Genomic DNA, 17,056 nt, shown 5'->3' with positions numbered 1-17,056 from the left:
ACTCAAGCTTGCTGACCAATCAAGCAATTGGGGTAGTCTTATTCCTGAGCAAACGACTCTTGATCCATTACTTTTAATGAATCATTCAAAAAGACTGTGTCAGATACTAATACAGATGATGAAACAGTTGATACATTAATTTATATAAATAAATTTAGCAGTATCTGCAATCTTCTGTCAAAAGTCAAGCTCACGTTCAGTTAGGGGGCTGAAATCCTAGCATTAAACATGAGGTTTTATAATTAGTTTTATATTTAAAAAAAACAGGTCTATGGTATTTCCTATGGTAATTTGGATTTGCGAAGTAAACATGCGTGTGTGGCTAAAGGTAGATGTAGCAGACTGACTAGTTTCTCAATGTCTTAGACATCTGGCACCCGGTGAGGTCTGTCCCACATGAGAGTCAGCCTGTCAGCAGCCCTGTGTGTGTGTGTGTGTGTGTGTGTTTGTGTGTGTGTGGTTCTCTGGTAAAATCATTCGTCTCCTGTCGTCTGCTTCTCACTGTTGCTGTATACTATCAGTGTGCTTTCCTCAGTTTACCTTACTCTCTCAGTTCATAACAGCTGTACGTGTGTGTGTGTGTTTGTGTCATCAGTAGCTGACTGATGTCTGTGGAGACATTGTTTGATCTTTGAGGAAAGGTTATATGTTAGCTTCTGGCGGATTTGCTTCACATAACAGAGGGAGGGGGAAGTAGATATTACATCTTGAATATGTGACTCTTAAAAGGACAATCACACCAATTCAAATTAGATAAAAATCTCACTCAAAGCTGTCATGTGACTTCAGAAGACCTTATGGACTACTTTTATAAAATGTTTCTGATATGAAACATTTTTATTATGTTTTCATATATTTTTATTATCATGGATTTGGAACGACATGACGGCTGATATATATACGTGTGTGTGTGTGTGTATGTATGTATATATATATATATATATATATATATATATATATATATATATATACATACACTGCTGTTCCAAAGTTTGGGATCAATGCGATTTTTAACGTTTAAAATAAGTCTCTTCTGCTCACCAAGGCTGCATTTTTTTTTTTGTTAAAAACAACAACAACAAAAAACAGTAATATTGTGAAATATTATTACAATTTAAAATAACTGTTTTCTGTTTGAATATATTTTAAAATGTAATTAATTCCTGTGTTGGCAAAGCTGAATTTCCAGCATCATTACTCCAGTCTTCAGTGTCACATGATCCTTCAGAAATCATTCTAATATGCTAATTTGCTGCTCAAGAAACTTGTATTATTATTATTATTATTATTATTATCATCAATGTTGAAAACAGTTTTTCTTTTAGGATTCTTTGATGAATAGAAAGTTCAAAAGAACAGCATTTGTCTGAAATAGAAAGCTTTTGTAACATTATACACTACTGTTCAAAAGTTTGGGGTCAGTATGATTTTTTTTTTTTGTGTGTGAAAGAAATTAAAGAAATGAATATTTTTTTATTCAGCAAAGATTTATTAAATTGATAAAGTGACAGTAAAGAAATTTGTTACAAAATTTGTATTGATTTTATTTCAAATAAATGCTGTTCTTTTGAACTTTCTATTCATCAAAGAATCCTGTAAAAAAATTACACAACTGCTTTCAACATTAATACGATGATATATTTATTGATTTCTGAAGGATCATGTAGGATACATTTTATATTGAAGGATCAATATTTCACAATATTATTGTTTGTTTTAAATATTTAATCAAATAAATGCAGCCTTGGTAAACATAATTAGTAGTGGTAATCTTAGTTGGGAAAAGCCAACATTCCTCTTTTCGGCTCTGTATAAGGCTTGGAGTTGTGGCCACTTTGTCCAAATCATTCGAGAAGAACTGGGTCTGATCCCAGAGTTGTTTGCTGGCCGCTCTCTCTCTCTCTCTCTCTCTCTCTCTCTCTCTCTCTCTCTCTCTCTCTCTCTCTCTCTCTCTCTCTCTCTCTCTCCTATTTTTTCCCCAGTCACCTCCTCATGTTCCAGAGACTGAGATATTGGACCAAGGACAGAAAAAAGGAGGGAATGGACGAAAAAGGAATCAGACAGTCACAGGGGAACACGTACAGGAGACCAAGAAAAGACAAGACAACAGAAATACTTTTTTTTCTTTATCCAGCCTCTCTCCCTCTCGCTCCCTGTCTCGTTTCACTTTCTTAAAGCTGAACTCCTGAGCCGATCTGCCAGACGCTGCCTAGAAAAGTGAAAGAGAGTCGTTCTGAGTTGTTTATGAAAGCCATGCCGTCCAGACTGATGGAGTTTTCTCTCTTCTCTCTGTTGATGTGTCTGCTCTGCTGGGCTGCAGTAGGGAACCACACCGGCCGGATCAAGGTGGTCTTCACCCCGACTATCTGCAAGATGACCTGCACCAACAACCGCTGTCAGAACAGCTGTCAGAAGGGCAACACCACCACTATCATCAGTGAGAACGGGCATGCAACGGACACCCTCACCGCCCCCAACTTCAGAGTCGGTGAGTGGCTCTTCTTGGTGTATTGTGGGAAAAGTGGGAAGTTTTCATTCATCCAGGTCTTTGTAGAACATCTAATTCCTTCGTTGGCAACTGGATTTTGCTGTATGTGTGTGTACGCTTGCTGTATACTGAACAGAGAACAGCTGGCCGTGGGCCTGTTACATCATGTCCAGCCTCAGACAGGTCTATAATTATGGCTGATGTTTGGATGTGTTTCTAGTCGTGGTTCGGTGGGGAGTTTTTACTTGCCTGGCAGATATTTTGGAAAAGTTTAAGATGCTTTAGATCATGTCTGAAAAACCTACATTCAGTTCTTCTCACTTTGTTTGCTGCAGTGATATTTCACAACGAGGGCTCAGAATGGCTCAAGAGCATGTGGTTATGACACAGCAGAACGTCTTCTGCCCTCCGTTTCAGTTTGGGTTCTTCGCACATTTCTTAGTTGTGTAGCCCATTCAGGGTTTCTTGTAAAGGATTTGATTTTGCCTTTGTTACTTTCTTTAACTTTGCATAAATTTTTCCACTGACTATGGTGTATTTGCTCATCATGATTGAAGTTTCATGCTATCATATTTAAATTCAACTATACAAAGAGCACAAATTACTTTTGTTAAACATCCCATCTTGATTTCATTTATAAGAATATTTGGCATTAGGTTTTTCTCTGAGAACGTGTCTCTGTGATTACCTCATAACTGTCAAAACTAATGGAAGACAAACAAACTGTCTTATTATAGACAGCAGAAAGCTACGTACTTGGTTGATGTAAAGATGACGTTTTAAAGTGAATCATTCAAATAATGGCCAGTTAATTCATTTTAGTATTTAGCATTATCGTAATTTTTTTTCTTATTTCTTTACTTTAGTACCCTTTAAATGAAGGGGTACTAAAATATTAATGACATTTAAATTGTAAATAGAATAATATTGTAGTCCTTGAAGTCAAAAAGTTTGTGCTAATTGCTAGCATAGCTTGGTACTTTCACTTCTTGGCCTTCTGCTCTTTATGGTCCTGTATCGGTGGATGATAGCAAATAGTAATTTTGTGACTTGCAAGTCTTGCGTTAAGGTCAAGAATGAAGCAATAGACACAATTTATACACATGGTGGTTACATAAGGTTTACTTTTGAATCCAATTACTCCGTGGACACAAGGGTAGCATTCAGCTAAGGGTTGTTTTTACCAGTGGGTTTTGTAATCTGTGCCCAACAGGGTGAGCAGCTGAAATTGTATTCCATATAAGAGGGTCAGGAAAGCTCAGAGGGAGTAAGTGTTTGAATGGCTAATCTCAGAATAAGCAGAGGCTGTGCATGGTGCTAAGATGTCATTATGTCTCTCTCTCTCTCTCTCCGTCAAGCTGTTTGTCTGAATGAGGTGAACGTCTGGAGTGGGTGAGTGTGTGCGGCCTTATAAGGAACACAGAGCGTTCTGTCAGCTCTGATCCAGACACAGCTGGGAGGAGAGATCGCAGGCTGAGCTCCAGCACTGTGGATAATGGAGAAACACACGCACATACACTCATTAGGGTTGGATCAATACCAAGATTTTGGCTTCGGTACTCTGAACCAGCTTCTCATACCTCAGTGTTGATGCTAAATCGATTCTTTAAGCAACAAATAAACAACCTCAGGCGAGTGATGAAATTAAATGAGCTGTCAGTACATTCAGTAATTTGACTGATCTCAATGAAAGTATGCAATAATTAAATATAACTTAACCCATACTGTATTATTCAAAAGTTTGGGGTCGGTAAAATGTTTTAAATATTTTTAATTCATTTATTATTCAATTCATTCCTGTGATGGACAAAGCTGAATTTTAATCAGTCCAATAAAAGCTGAATTCAGTCTTCAGTGTTACATGATCTTTTATAAATCATTCTAATGTGCTGTTTTGATGTTCAAGTAACATTTCGTGAGCTTAGAATTATAAGGTTCTATCTCCACTTTTGGTCAAAATTGAGTTTTTGACATAATCTGATCCATTAGGTGTTTATTAATGCCTGTGTGGTGTTTTTTTTGTAAAAAAATATTTTGTTAGTAGTTATTAATAAAATAAAAAGGTTCCATCTCTCCATTGCCAGCTGGGATGTAAAAACTTTGATGCTCAATATCTCAGAACTACCCTAAACGGAGATAGAACCTTATAATTCTAAGCTCACGATTTCTTATTATTATTAATGTTAAAAAATTCAGCATTCGTTAACTTTATACTCGATTTTTGATTATTTGAAATATAATTTTTAGTAACAAAGTAAAAGTCTTCACAGTGACTTGATCAATGTAATGCATGCTTGCTGAATGGAACTATTCATTTTAGGGGTGACCCCGAATAGTCGAAGATTCGATGCTTCGATAGGAGGAGCCTGATTCGACTACCGATCTCACGGTCGAATCTTCGCAGAGGTGTTATGAAACGAGGATCATGCCACTTTGGCTTTATGAGGGCGCTCAATGTCTGATTTCACATAGAACTAGCTTTTATGTAAATACGTTAATATTCAGCCTATTATGATAATGCTGTAGGCCTATATAAAAATGTGCAAAGAAAGAAGCTTTTAATAAATATTTTTTTAACGTGCGTGAATAAATCCAAACACCCCGTGACAGATTTAAGTTTCACTTTCAATCCGTGACCGACAGAGCGTCTTCGCGGCAAGGATTTAAATCTTTAACAATGTCTGGGATAAGAAAATCTAAAGTGTGGATGTACACGATTAGAAAGGATATTCTCCAAGGCTGGATTTAGCATCAGGAAAACCATGATCGCACTTCTGCCGGCCACCGTTAACATGTTTCACGCATAGACTGGGTTTCACGTTAGAATGTATTTTATCCGCGCGCACAATTTGAAAAGACTCCAACGGACAGACAGAGTGAAAGACTTTCAGGATTTGTTCTCTCGATCAGGTACAAGTGATTTCAAAACTTTTCAGCCGGTTCTAATTTTATTTTTGGATGCTGTGAACATTTTTAGCTAAAAAGACTGCCTCTCCAGTTTAGCATTTATTGTTGTTTCTGCAGTTAAAAAGACAAAGTTGAAAATTCTGGCTTCTATCGTTATTTTAATAATTTCTTTATTTTTATTTTATTTATTAATCTGTCAGGGTTATCTAATCTAACTATTTGTGGCTTGTGTTTTGAATATATGTTCCCCTGCATTTTAGGCATTTTGCACACATTTGCTCCTCATCCTGTGACTTGATTCTGATTTATTTCGTTTTGTATTTTTATTTATTAGAAAGGTATATTCTGTTCTAATTTAATTTAGTAAATTAATTGTTTATTTTTTCGGTGCATCGATGTTGTGCTGTAGGCTGGCCTGCTCGCACAGGTAATTTAGCCGATTTAATTTGATTTGCATGTGAAATGCAAATCTGCAGTGTGGCCTTTCTGGAGTTATTTATGTTATTTCTTAGTTTTATTGATCAAAAATGTTTTTAAACATTTTCTTCTATATCTTTGTGTGATTTTCTGTACATCGCGGCTTTGAAACGTTAAAGCCCCGCCCCCGTACACATGATTCGACTATTAGTCGACTATAGGCAAGACATGACGATTCTGATTCGACTATGAAAATCCATAGTCGGGGACAGCCCTAATTCATTTATTTAAAATACAAAAATCTTACTGACCCCAAACTTTTTAATGGTTGTGTTTGACCTCTGTTGTCTGATAAACACATTATAAAATACAGAAATGTAGATAGATTTGTTAAAAGGTGTATAAACATTGGCAAAATGACATTGTGTCATGGTATTTTTTTTTTCTCCATGTACACAGAGAGAATGTGCCATACAGACTTGTAAATCATTGATCAACTCTTGGATTTGACAGTCATAGTTCAATAAATTGTCTCATAGAATACTAAAGCATTATCACAGCAGATCGATATGTGGCTGCATGTTCCTTATATATGATTGCACTGATGGGAATGTGTAGTCCAGACTGCTCCAACTGGAGCTGACTTGTCATCCCCATTGACTGTTTTCTGAATATATGCCTCACCTTTACACGTTGTTGGACACAGTTGTGTTGGGTGTTTTGACAATCATCCCCATGGAGCTGCCAATGAACCTGTCTGTACTAGCAGATATGTTGGGGTTTACAGGAGAATTTTACTTCATCTGTTTAAGGGCCTTGGGTGGATGCTCTCTCTCTCTTTTTTTTTTCTTCTTTTTTTTTGATGAAATGGTATTCCAGGTATAATACCATTTATACTTAATAGAGCTTTACCTCGACTAGGTAAAGCTCTAATGCTTGCTTTTTTGTTTCACTTGTGTTAAAAACATTGCCAGTTTTGAAATTTGTGTGTGTTTATGTGTGTGTGCTGTAATCATACTGGACATACTGTCAAGAACTGAACATAATACACTACCATTCAAATGTATGGGGTCAGTACATTTTTAAAAATGAATACTTTTATGCATTGAAGTGATCAAAATAGTTACAGTAAATACATTTATATTAACAAATTATATTGTTAAAGAATATGTCAAATAAATACTGTTTTTTTACTTTATATTTATTAAAGAATCCTGAAAAAATGTATCATGTTTTCCACAAAAAATATTAGGAAACACAATTGTTTTCATAATTGACAACTATAAAAAATGTTTCTTGAGGACCAAATTACTGTCATAACGTTTGTCAAAACGGGAATAAATTACATTTTAAAATATACTAAAATAGAAACCAGTTATCTTAAATTATAATAATATTTCACAATATGACTAAATATTTACTGGTTTGACTATTGACTACATACTGTATTTGTTCCTCTCTGTTCCTTTTTTGTAAGTCACTTTGGATAAAAGCATCTACTAAATGCATTTATAATGTAAATGGTTACTGGTATGACAATATATTTACTGTTTTTTAAATAAAATAAATGAATAAATAAAATATTTTTTAATTTATATTTATATAAATTTTAATAAATAAATTAGAGACTTCTTTCAGAAATTTTTTATTTTTTATTTAACCGAGACCAAACTTTTAAACAGTAGTGTATGTTATGCAACAGAATAAATTTCTGTGAAGACGTTATATATTATAATATAATATATTATATTATAATATAAAACAATTACTATTGCTAGTGATGGAGGACAGTTATTTTTTTAATATAAGCTTTTCAAGCCTGTGAAACATATATGTGGTATGCTGCTTGGCTAACAAACAGAATATATGAAAACAGTGTGAGTGGGCATGGTTGGCACATTAGCTGACATGTGGAATATACATTTTGGGGTTGGTTGGCAGAAGTCATAATTTTAGGAAATATTTGTGATGTACAGTATAAAAGCATGAGATTTGTGGTTTTATTGCTTTTTCAAACTTTAATTTGCACCTATTGGATTTTCATGTTTATTCCACCAGAGATATTCAGCGAGTATGAAAACAACCACTGTCTCCATAAGACTCCTGGCTGTCAGCTCATCTGAGAGTCACTGTGTTTGCTTCTGTGTATGTTTGAGAACTTCTATAGTTGCCAGTTCTGACAATAAAAATCAGCTCACTGCCATATTAGTAGAGTGTATGTGTCACATACATTCCTCTTTTATCGAATGAACCATATACAGTAAGAGCAGTCATTTATGTGTGTCAGAGAGTGAAAGTTAATGTGGTCTGTCATCCTGCTCCTGCTGGTTATCTTACCATTTAGGCCACATTTCATTTGTTTACTGTCATGCTGCTCTATTTCCTCCTGTCCAGGAGAGAGTAGTGCTCTTCACTATCTAGGATGGGAAGCGTGTGTGCTTATGTGTATGAGTGTGCGTATGTGTGTGTGATTCAATGTTGATACATGAGTGTGTCAAGATATTGCCTGAGGTTCAGTGTAGGCACTGGAATAGTCCTAGATTTCCCACTAGAGCAGAAATAATGAAAGTGTGTGTGCGCGCGCGTGTTGTGTATAAATCATGGTTTGTCAGAGTGTATGTAAATATTTATATAAATATACCAATGTATCAGAGAAAATATATGTGTAGGCTATCTATCTATTTGTTTGTGTGTGAGTGTGGGTTTGTTTAGCTCTACTTTGAAGGGGAAATAAAGAGAGTTAAATATAAAAAGAACTCTCCTTGGGGACATTTGGGGATGTCCTCATTTGGAAAAATTAATGAAATAATGCTTAATGAATAAAATACTGCTTTTTAAATGAAATAAATGAAAAAAAAGTGTGAAAATGTATATAAAAATAATAGAAGACTATACTATGTTGTCATTTAGATAGAGTGTGTGTGTGTAAGCATTTGCAGTCTTTCTTCCCTATGATCTTGAAATATGTTATCTGCAGTTACAATGAACTGTGAGTCTGGCCACAGGAGGGGTTTGAGAGGAAATGACATCATATTGTTCCATGTGGGAATGGTGGTTAGGACAGCCATGCTGTTTTAATGAGCATTTAGCATGATTAGTTCATGATGGTTAATTACATTATGTGGCTTTTGGTTTAGGAACGTTTTTAAAGAATATCTTGAGAGGAGAATAAGTTTCACCTCATTTAAATGTTTGAAATAATGTCCTATACCACAACACAAACGTATTGCCGTAAAATATCTAGCCCCAAAACCTTTATTTACCTCAGCTGTGGGATAATTAAATCCATTCATCATTTTGCTGGTATTATTGTTGAGCCAAATGTGATCTAAAAGCTCGTGAGATTTTAAGCACTGTGAAAAATGGCTAAAAGCAAGCAAGGCAGAGAGAAAGTTAAAGATGTTTCAGGGCAGAATGGTCCGTCACCATAATGGCATGGTTTAGTGAAAATGTGTCACGCAGAACTCCCGTTACATGTCACCACAAAAGTTCTTAAACAGATTTTCTGTGAAGCATTTAAGCGCATACACACACGCACACAATGGCCCACAGCAACTAAACACTTGCTCAAACACAGGACAAAACTAAAGTGTGAAGATAATTTTGTTGGTTCATCTGTGTATAATTAAATGTGATGGGTTGCTAAACTAAACATTGAAAAATGTTACCTGATATGGCAGTGATTAACCTTTTCTCTGTTTGTGTGTATGTTTTAGTTGTTTGCCATTTGCCCTGCATGAATGGAGGAAAATGCAGTGCTCGGGACAAGTGCCAGTGCCCACCAAACTTTACTGGAAAATTCTGCCAAATGGCAAATCCAAACGGTCACCAGGGGCAACATACTCTCACAAACGGGCAGAAGACACACGTCCACTCAACGCACACGTTACCTCTCACCTACGGCACTGGACACAACCAGGGTAATGCTTTAAATGTTTAAATCTGTTATTAATCTGAAATACATGGCTCTGTTGTTATTAAAGGAATATTCAGGGTTCAGAATTACCACAAAAATGAATTTCCACTTGCCCTAATAAAAAAAATGAACAATCTGGGTTACAGTGTGGCACTTAATGGAAGTGAATGGGGCCAACCCATAAACATTTAAATACTCATTGTTTCAGTATTATAGCCACAAAACACAAAATGCTTACTAACTGTGTCATTTCCATGAAAACACAACGCCATAAGCCCTAAACTCTAAAAGGACAAACAGCTTTTAAAACAGCCTTACATCTCAATAATGCAAGTGCTTTTATAAAGTATTTAATTTCACATTTCTGCTATTCTGCTACAGAAATTGTTCCCACTCTCACTTGTATGTAGCTCACGTTTATTTTATTTTATGTGATAATTAACATTCCACCATAAATACTGTCTATTGAGCTTGACTTGGATTAAACCTGTACTGAACCCATATGAATTTAAATTGAATACCCCTTAAAGGGATACTTTACCGTTTTTTCATATTAAACTGTTATTCCCTTAACTAAGACGAGTTGATACATACCTCTCTCGTCTCAGTGCGTGCACTAAATCCCTCTGTCTTGCGGCGAAACTTTGTTAGCCCAGTTCATTTAATATGGGCCAAGCAGAGAAGCTACCAAACACCTCCACGTTTTCCCTATTTAAATACAGTTACTCGCGAAGTGTAACTCGACCTAGGACGGTGACACAAAACAAAACGTTGCGCTTTTCTAAGCGTGTAAAATGGATAACTATTTTGTATGGCGGAATACCATAGCAAGTGCTTGTAAGCACTTCGACTTGGCGCAGTAATATCTTCACTAGAGGGAGCGGGGGCCGGTGAGAGGATTTTTCACGAGTGAAGATATTACTGCGCCAAGTCGAAGTGCTTACAAGCACTTGCTATGGTATTCCGCCATACAAAATAGTTATCCATTTTACACGCTTAGAAAAGCGCAACGTTTTGTTTTGTGTCACCGTCCTAGGTCGAGTTACACTTCGCGAGTAACTGTATTTAAATAGGGAAAACGTGGAGGTGTTTGGTAGCTTCTCTGCTTGGCCCATATTAAATGAACTGGGCTAACAAAGTTTCGCCGCAAGACAGAGGGATTTAGTGCACGCACTGAGACGAGAGAGGTATGTATCAACTCGTCTTAGTTAAGGGAATAACATAGTTTAATATGAAAAAACGGTAAAGTATCCCTTTAAAGCTTTACTTTTCTGTAGGTTTGGTGAATGTTCATGTGAAACATCCCCCCGAAGCCTCAGTCCAGATCCATCAGGTGTCTCCAGTGGACAGTAACGGGCAGGTGAAGAACACGCAGTCCAGCCACTCCTTCACTTACCACAGCAGCAGCCAGAGCATCCAGCATGGACACACTCACAGCGGCGTCGTTTACCCCAACCAGCAAACATACCTCCAATACCAGCCAGTGACATCCAAGAGCCAGCTGGGACGCTGCTTTCAGGAGACTGCCGGAATGCAAGTGAGAGACCATAAGTGTTTGAATAAATAAACTCAGATATAACTCATATATAAAGCTTTTATGTGACGAAGCTGATGATATATTCAAGGGTTTGCATCTGTACTGCACCTCTACTTCCATAGAGCTTTTTACACTGTGTAAATTTTTCACCTAAAATGAAAATTCTGTCATCAATTATTCTAACACTAATTTTTTTTTAAAACTATACAACACTTTTTAAAAATTCTTTCTTCATAAGGAGATATTTTGAATAATGTCTTTTGATCCATTCAATGGAAGTCAGTGGGCTCCAATGGGCTCCAGTATTATTTTGGATTGCATTGACTTTAATTGTATGGACAAAAGCATTCTTTAAAATATCTTCTCTAGCTTTACCTTTCTCTTCATCTCAATCTCTCTCGCTGCTGCTGTGAGCTGTGAATCATCCACTATTACTCTCTGTCTCTCACTTTTAATGCCTTTTAAACTAACTTGATTTCAGCTATCATTGGATAATCAAGAAATAGAGAAAAAGACTAAATGAATAGTGAGATGTTCTCCAGAACATTGTGGTGCTCAAGGGAACATCTGTCTCTTCAGAAGAGAAGTGCAAATGAAACACAAAAGAATGATTCTCAAGAGTTATGACTCAGTACCTGCCCCCAGCTTAATAGAACATCTAGTTGTCTTCTGCTCCCACAGTTGTTAGTCTATCAAGTTATTATCATCAAATTCACCTCACACTTGTTTGTTTACTCTCTCTAATCGTAAAGTGCTGTGGATGTTTTTGCAACCATTCAGACTTAATTTGCGACTTTGTCTTTTCATGTCAGCAGAGAGTGGGGTGTTATCGGGTTGTTTGAGTTGTGTATCATTGCTGTCTCTCAGATTGTTGTTTGGTTCGTGCCTGGTTCAGCAGATTAGATTCAGTCAGGGGGGAGATATCAGGGTGTTGATCAGTAAGAACTGGGATCAAGAGCTGTGTGAGCAGAATTATGTGTTTGTGTGGTGAATGGTCTTGATGAGTATCTCCCCTTCTCTTTCTTTCGTTAACTTATTGTATTTGATTGTGTTTTATTTTGTTGTAGTGTGGGAAAGCTCTGCCCGGCCTGTCTAAACAAGATGCCTGTTGTGGGACTGTGGGCACATCATGGGGATTCCACAAATGCCAAAAATGCCCCAAGAAATCATGTAAGCTACTGTCTCACTCTCACAAACAAAAATTCCCTTTACGCTCTCACACACACACTTATTTGCCTCGTTTTTACAAACAAAAGCACCCATGTCACCCTCACATGCAAAAAAACTGTCTCACTCTCACAGAGACAAACATCTGCCTTGCTTTCACAAACAGAAACACCTGTCTCACCCTCATATGCAAAAACACCTGTCTCACTTTCACACAGGCAAATCTCTGCTCGCTTTTACAAAGAAAAACACTCGTCTCACCCTCACATGCAGAAACACCTGTCTCACTCTCAAACAGACATAAATCTGCCTCAGTTTCACAAACAAAAACACCCATTTCAGTCTCACATACAAAAACTGTCTCAAGGCTTAGGTATATTTAATTTTCCTTGATCCACTCCGCATAGCACACAATTGAGCGTGCAAGCCCTTTAAAGTATACTCTATTGACCCTGAGCGCAGATAGACACGTTCCCTTTCAAGGGAACTCGCGTTGCGTCGAATTGACGCTATGGGGAACGCTTTGCGTGATGACGTCTTGAAGCACATGTAAAATCAGTCCAATGGTGTGGCGGAACGTCAGAGGCGGGTGACGTCACGTACCAGGAAGCTATAAAAGCCGGCCCGAAACAGAAAACGAAAGCTTTCTGAGTCTTCAGTTGCGCTCTGTGTGAAATCTGTCTGTATATTTGGTGTTGTCTGTCTATATCATATATATATATATATTCAGTATGGCGAGCAAGCAGCAGTTTAGAGTGTGTGTCCATCCCTGCCCGCGTTATTTAACGGGAGGTGATACTCACACTCTTTGTGATGTTTGTTTGGGTGAGGAGCATGCCCAGTCAGCACTCGAGGGTGGTGACTGTGTGCATTGCGAGGCGCTTCCATTGCGTACGCTCCGATCCCGCTTGGCTCGGTTCAATCCCGATCACGTTCCCCAGGGCTTGGGTCCCCGCCGCTGCCGAGGCACGGCGTCGATCTCAGACCTGGGGTTCACAAATGGATTTATCAGTGGATGTTGAGACGGGCTCTGCCTTATCTCAGCCTCCTTCTGATAGATCCAGTGCCTCTCATCAGGGTGTGGAAGCACGCGTTGCGGTTTCTTCCCCCCCGATGGAGGCACCAATACTGCAATTGTCCAGCTCTGAGGAGTTGGACGTTGTTAGTATTGACGCTGAGTCTGAGGATTCGCCACCTCAGTCTCATGCGTTTGAGGAATTGCTTGACGTTATCACTAGAGGGGTCGAGCGATTATCTATTGAGTGGCCAGAAGATAGGCAGGGCGCTCGTTCGAAAAGCAAGCTCGACGAGCGTTTCCTGCCATCTCGTGCACAGCCTCAGCGCAGAAGCCTTCCGTTTTTCCCCGATCTCCACACCGAGGTGTCGAGATCGTGGGGGAAACCAGTGTCATATCGAGTGTATACTGCACAAACAACGGCATCTTCTCTGAAGGCTCCTGCACTTCCATCCAAGCCAGTAAAATGTACATCTTATCTGGTTCATAAAGCTTATGCCGCCGCCGGCCAAGCTGCAGCGTGTTTACATACAATGTCTATAATGCAAGCTTACCAGGCTGAATTATTGGGTGATTTTGAAGAGGGCGGGGGTATTAGTGCTGATACTGTGTCTGAACTGCGTGGAGCCACAGATTTTTCTCTCAGGGCCACCAAGGAGACGGCTAAATCCATCGGCCGCTCTATGGCAACCCTGGTGGCCACTGAGAGGCATCTGTGGCTCAACTTAAGTGACATAAAGGACAAAGAAAAACATGTTCTTTTAGATGCACCAGTATCCACGCAAGGGTTATTTGGAGATGCAGTTAACAGTGCTGTAGCTAAATCACAAGAAGCTTCAAAACAGGCAGCTGCACTTCAGAAACTTCTCCCCCGCCGTTCTTTCATTGAGGCTGCTGAGCGGGAGCAGCCTCACTCATCTAAAAAGAGCGCTGAGCACCGTGCCACTCAGAAACAGAGCGTTTCCTCCCGTGCTCCCCCACAAAAATCTCGGGGACACGGAGGGTGCTCTCAAACCCAGCAGTCTTCGAGGGGTAAAACGGATCTGCGGACCGATGTCTGAGGGCTCAGGACACATGAGGGTAGTCCCCCCCCCCGAAGCAGAGCGGTTAACACCTCTTTTCACGGTGCCCATCTCTCGTCGGTGCCCTCAGGGGACCGGTCTGCCAACCCTGCCGCCTCCGGTGTTACAGGGCGCAGCGGTCTCCGGCGAGCACATATCTCAAGGTCCACCCGGAAACGTAGTGGCCTCGGGATGCCCGCACCCTCTGAGGAGGGTGCTAGAGCAGTCAGTTCGGTCGTTCCCTGCCGGTACGCCGTTACAGGGCGACGAACCGACTACTCAACAGCAACAAAATCCAGAAACCAGTCTCGAGAGGCTGGTACCTCTAGTAGAATCTTTGACAGCGTGGAAGCTACTGTCAAATGTTTCTCGTTGGGTCCTGCAGACCGTGGAAATAGGGTATTAGATACAATTCTAGTAACGCCCACCGCGGTTTATGGGGGTCCTGCCCACAGTGGTGGGCCCCGAGCAGGTTCTGGTTATGCAACAGGAAGTAAACACTCTGTTAGAGAAAGGGGCCATAGAATATGTACCCCCCTCCAACAGGGAAACCGGGTTTTACAGCCGGTACTTCATAGTTCCAAAGAAGGACGGGGGATTGCGCCCCATTTTAGATCTTCGAGTTCTGTACGAGTCAGTCATGCAGCTCAAGTTCAAAATGTTAACATTGAGACAAATCGTGCCACAGATCAGGTCCGAGGACTGGTTTGTCACGATAGACCTCAAGGACGCATATTTCCATCCGTCCGTGTCATTGGAAGTTCCTGAGGTTTGCTTTCGGGGGCAAAGCATACCAATATCGAGTTCTTCCATTCGGCCTGGCTTTATCACCCCGCACTTTCACCAAATGCGTGGATGCAGCTCTGGCGCCTCTGCGCCTCCGGGGTATTCGCATCACGAACTACATCGGCGATTGGTTGATTTTAGCTCAGTCGCATTAGATGGCGGTTCAACATCGAGATGTTGTTCTCGCCCATATGAAAGAGTTGGGGTTACGGCTGAACGCCAAGAAGAGTGTGCTTTCTCCATTTTAGAGGACCACTTTTTTAGGCGTGGTTTGGGATTCAGTGTCGATGCAGGCGCGCCTGTCATCGCCACGCTTAGATTCCATCCTGGCAGCTGTGAAAAGTGTAAAGCTAGGCCAGCTACTCACTGTCAAACAGTTCCAGAGACTGTTGGGTCTCATGGCAGCAGCTTCCAACGGGATACCTTTTGGACTGCTGCACATGAGGCCCCTGCAGTGGTGGCTCAGGACCAGAGGGTTTTCCCCGAGGGGCAACCCATTTCGCACAATCAAGGTCACGCGGCGATGCCTACGTGCCTTGGTTATGTGGAAGAAACCTTTGGTTCCTGTCCCAGGGCCCAGTGCTGGGAGCTCCTTGTCGTCGCAAACTGCTAACGACGGATGCTTCCCTCACGGGTTGGGGAGCGATCCTAGGGGTCGCTCATCTCAAGGTCTGTGGGAAGACCATCATCGTTCCTGGCATATCTATCGCCTAGAGATGTTAGTTGTCTTCCGGGCTCTGAGGAGCTTTATCACAGATCTCAGGGGACACCACGTGTTAGTGCATACGGACAACACGTCGGTAGTCGCCTATATCAACCACCAAGGGGGTTTGCGCTCGCGCCCATTATCGAATCTGGCACGCCATATCCTCTTGTGGTCCCAGGGGAAGTTGCTGTCACTCGAGGCAGCCTACATCCCCGGGGTCCAGAATATAGGAGCAGACACTCTGTCGAGACAGGGGCCGAGGCCCGGGGAATGGAGGCTCCACCCCCGAGGTGGTGGAGCTGATATGGACGGAGTTGGCCAATTATAAGTGGATCTGTTTGCGTCTCGAGAGACGTCTCACTGTCCACTTTGGTTCTCCCTCACGCATCCAGCTCCTCTGGGACTGGATGCTATGGTACAGACGTGGCTGAGGCTACGTCTGTACGCCTTTCCCCCAGTTGCTCTGCTCTCGGGAGTTCTGGAAAGAGTTCGCAGGGACCGGGTTTGCCTGCTTCTTATAGCCCCGCGCTGGCCGGGCAGAGTATGGTTTCCCGATCTTTTGTCCCTCCTCGACGGGCATCCTCTGGAGCTACCCGGTTCCCTGAAGAGGGAACAAGCGTTGCGTCACCTTGCCATATCTCCTTCATGCCTGTCAGCACGACTTCAGACTCTACGAAGCTTTTGTTTTCTGTTTCGGGCCGGCTTTTATAGCTTCCTGGTACGTGACGTCACCCGCCTCTGACGTTCCGCCACACCATTGGACTGATTTTACATGTGCTTCAAGACGTCATCACGCAAAGCGTTCCCCATAGCGTCAATTCGACGCAACGCTCGTTCCCTCTTCAGGGAACCGAGGTTACAGTCGTAACCGAGGCGTTTTGTGTCTGCGCACTAATTATGGGAGTTAGTTTTTGAATGCTCAAATAACTTGCACATGCAAAAAAAATTTTAGCTGCACATGGACATCATCGGAGTGTCCTGATGATGAAAATTATGTCACACAGACTGTCCTCGAACCAGAGCAGAATTCAGACAATAGAAGTACATTTTCCATGT

The 17,056-nt window shown here is 40.6% G+C and overlaps 1 protein-coding gene across 3 annotated transcripts in view; it reads left to right on the top strand.

Annotated features, from left to right (window-relative positions):
- Nucleotides 1–17,056, top strand: part of ltbp1 (latent transforming growth factor beta binding protein 1) — a 95,238-nt gene that overhangs the window by 31,054 nt on the left and 47,128 nt on the right. For all 3 annotated transcript variants that reach the window (XM_082143019.1, XM_082143018.1, XM_082143020.1), the window contains exons 5-8: nucleotides 2,321–2,488; nucleotides 9,529–9,732; nucleotides 11,006–11,265; nucleotides 12,333–12,435. In XM_082143019.1, the coding sequence (XP_081999145.1) occupies nucleotides 2,321–2,488; nucleotides 9,529–9,732; nucleotides 11,006–11,265; nucleotides 12,333–12,435 (735 nt within the window). The remainder of the gene's footprint in view (nucleotides 1–2,320; nucleotides 2,489–9,528; nucleotides 9,733–11,005; nucleotides 11,266–12,332; nucleotides 12,436–17,056) is intronic.

This window comes from Leuciscus leuciscus, assembly GCF_965113295.1.
Source record: "Leuciscus leuciscus genome assembly, chromosome: 17".
NCBI lineage: Eukaryota > Metazoa > Chordata > Actinopteri > Cypriniformes > Leuciscidae > Leuciscus > Leuciscus leuciscus.
The sequence above is the reverse complement of the archived record's forward strand: the minus strand, read 5'-3'. Positions and strand labels throughout refer to the sequence as shown.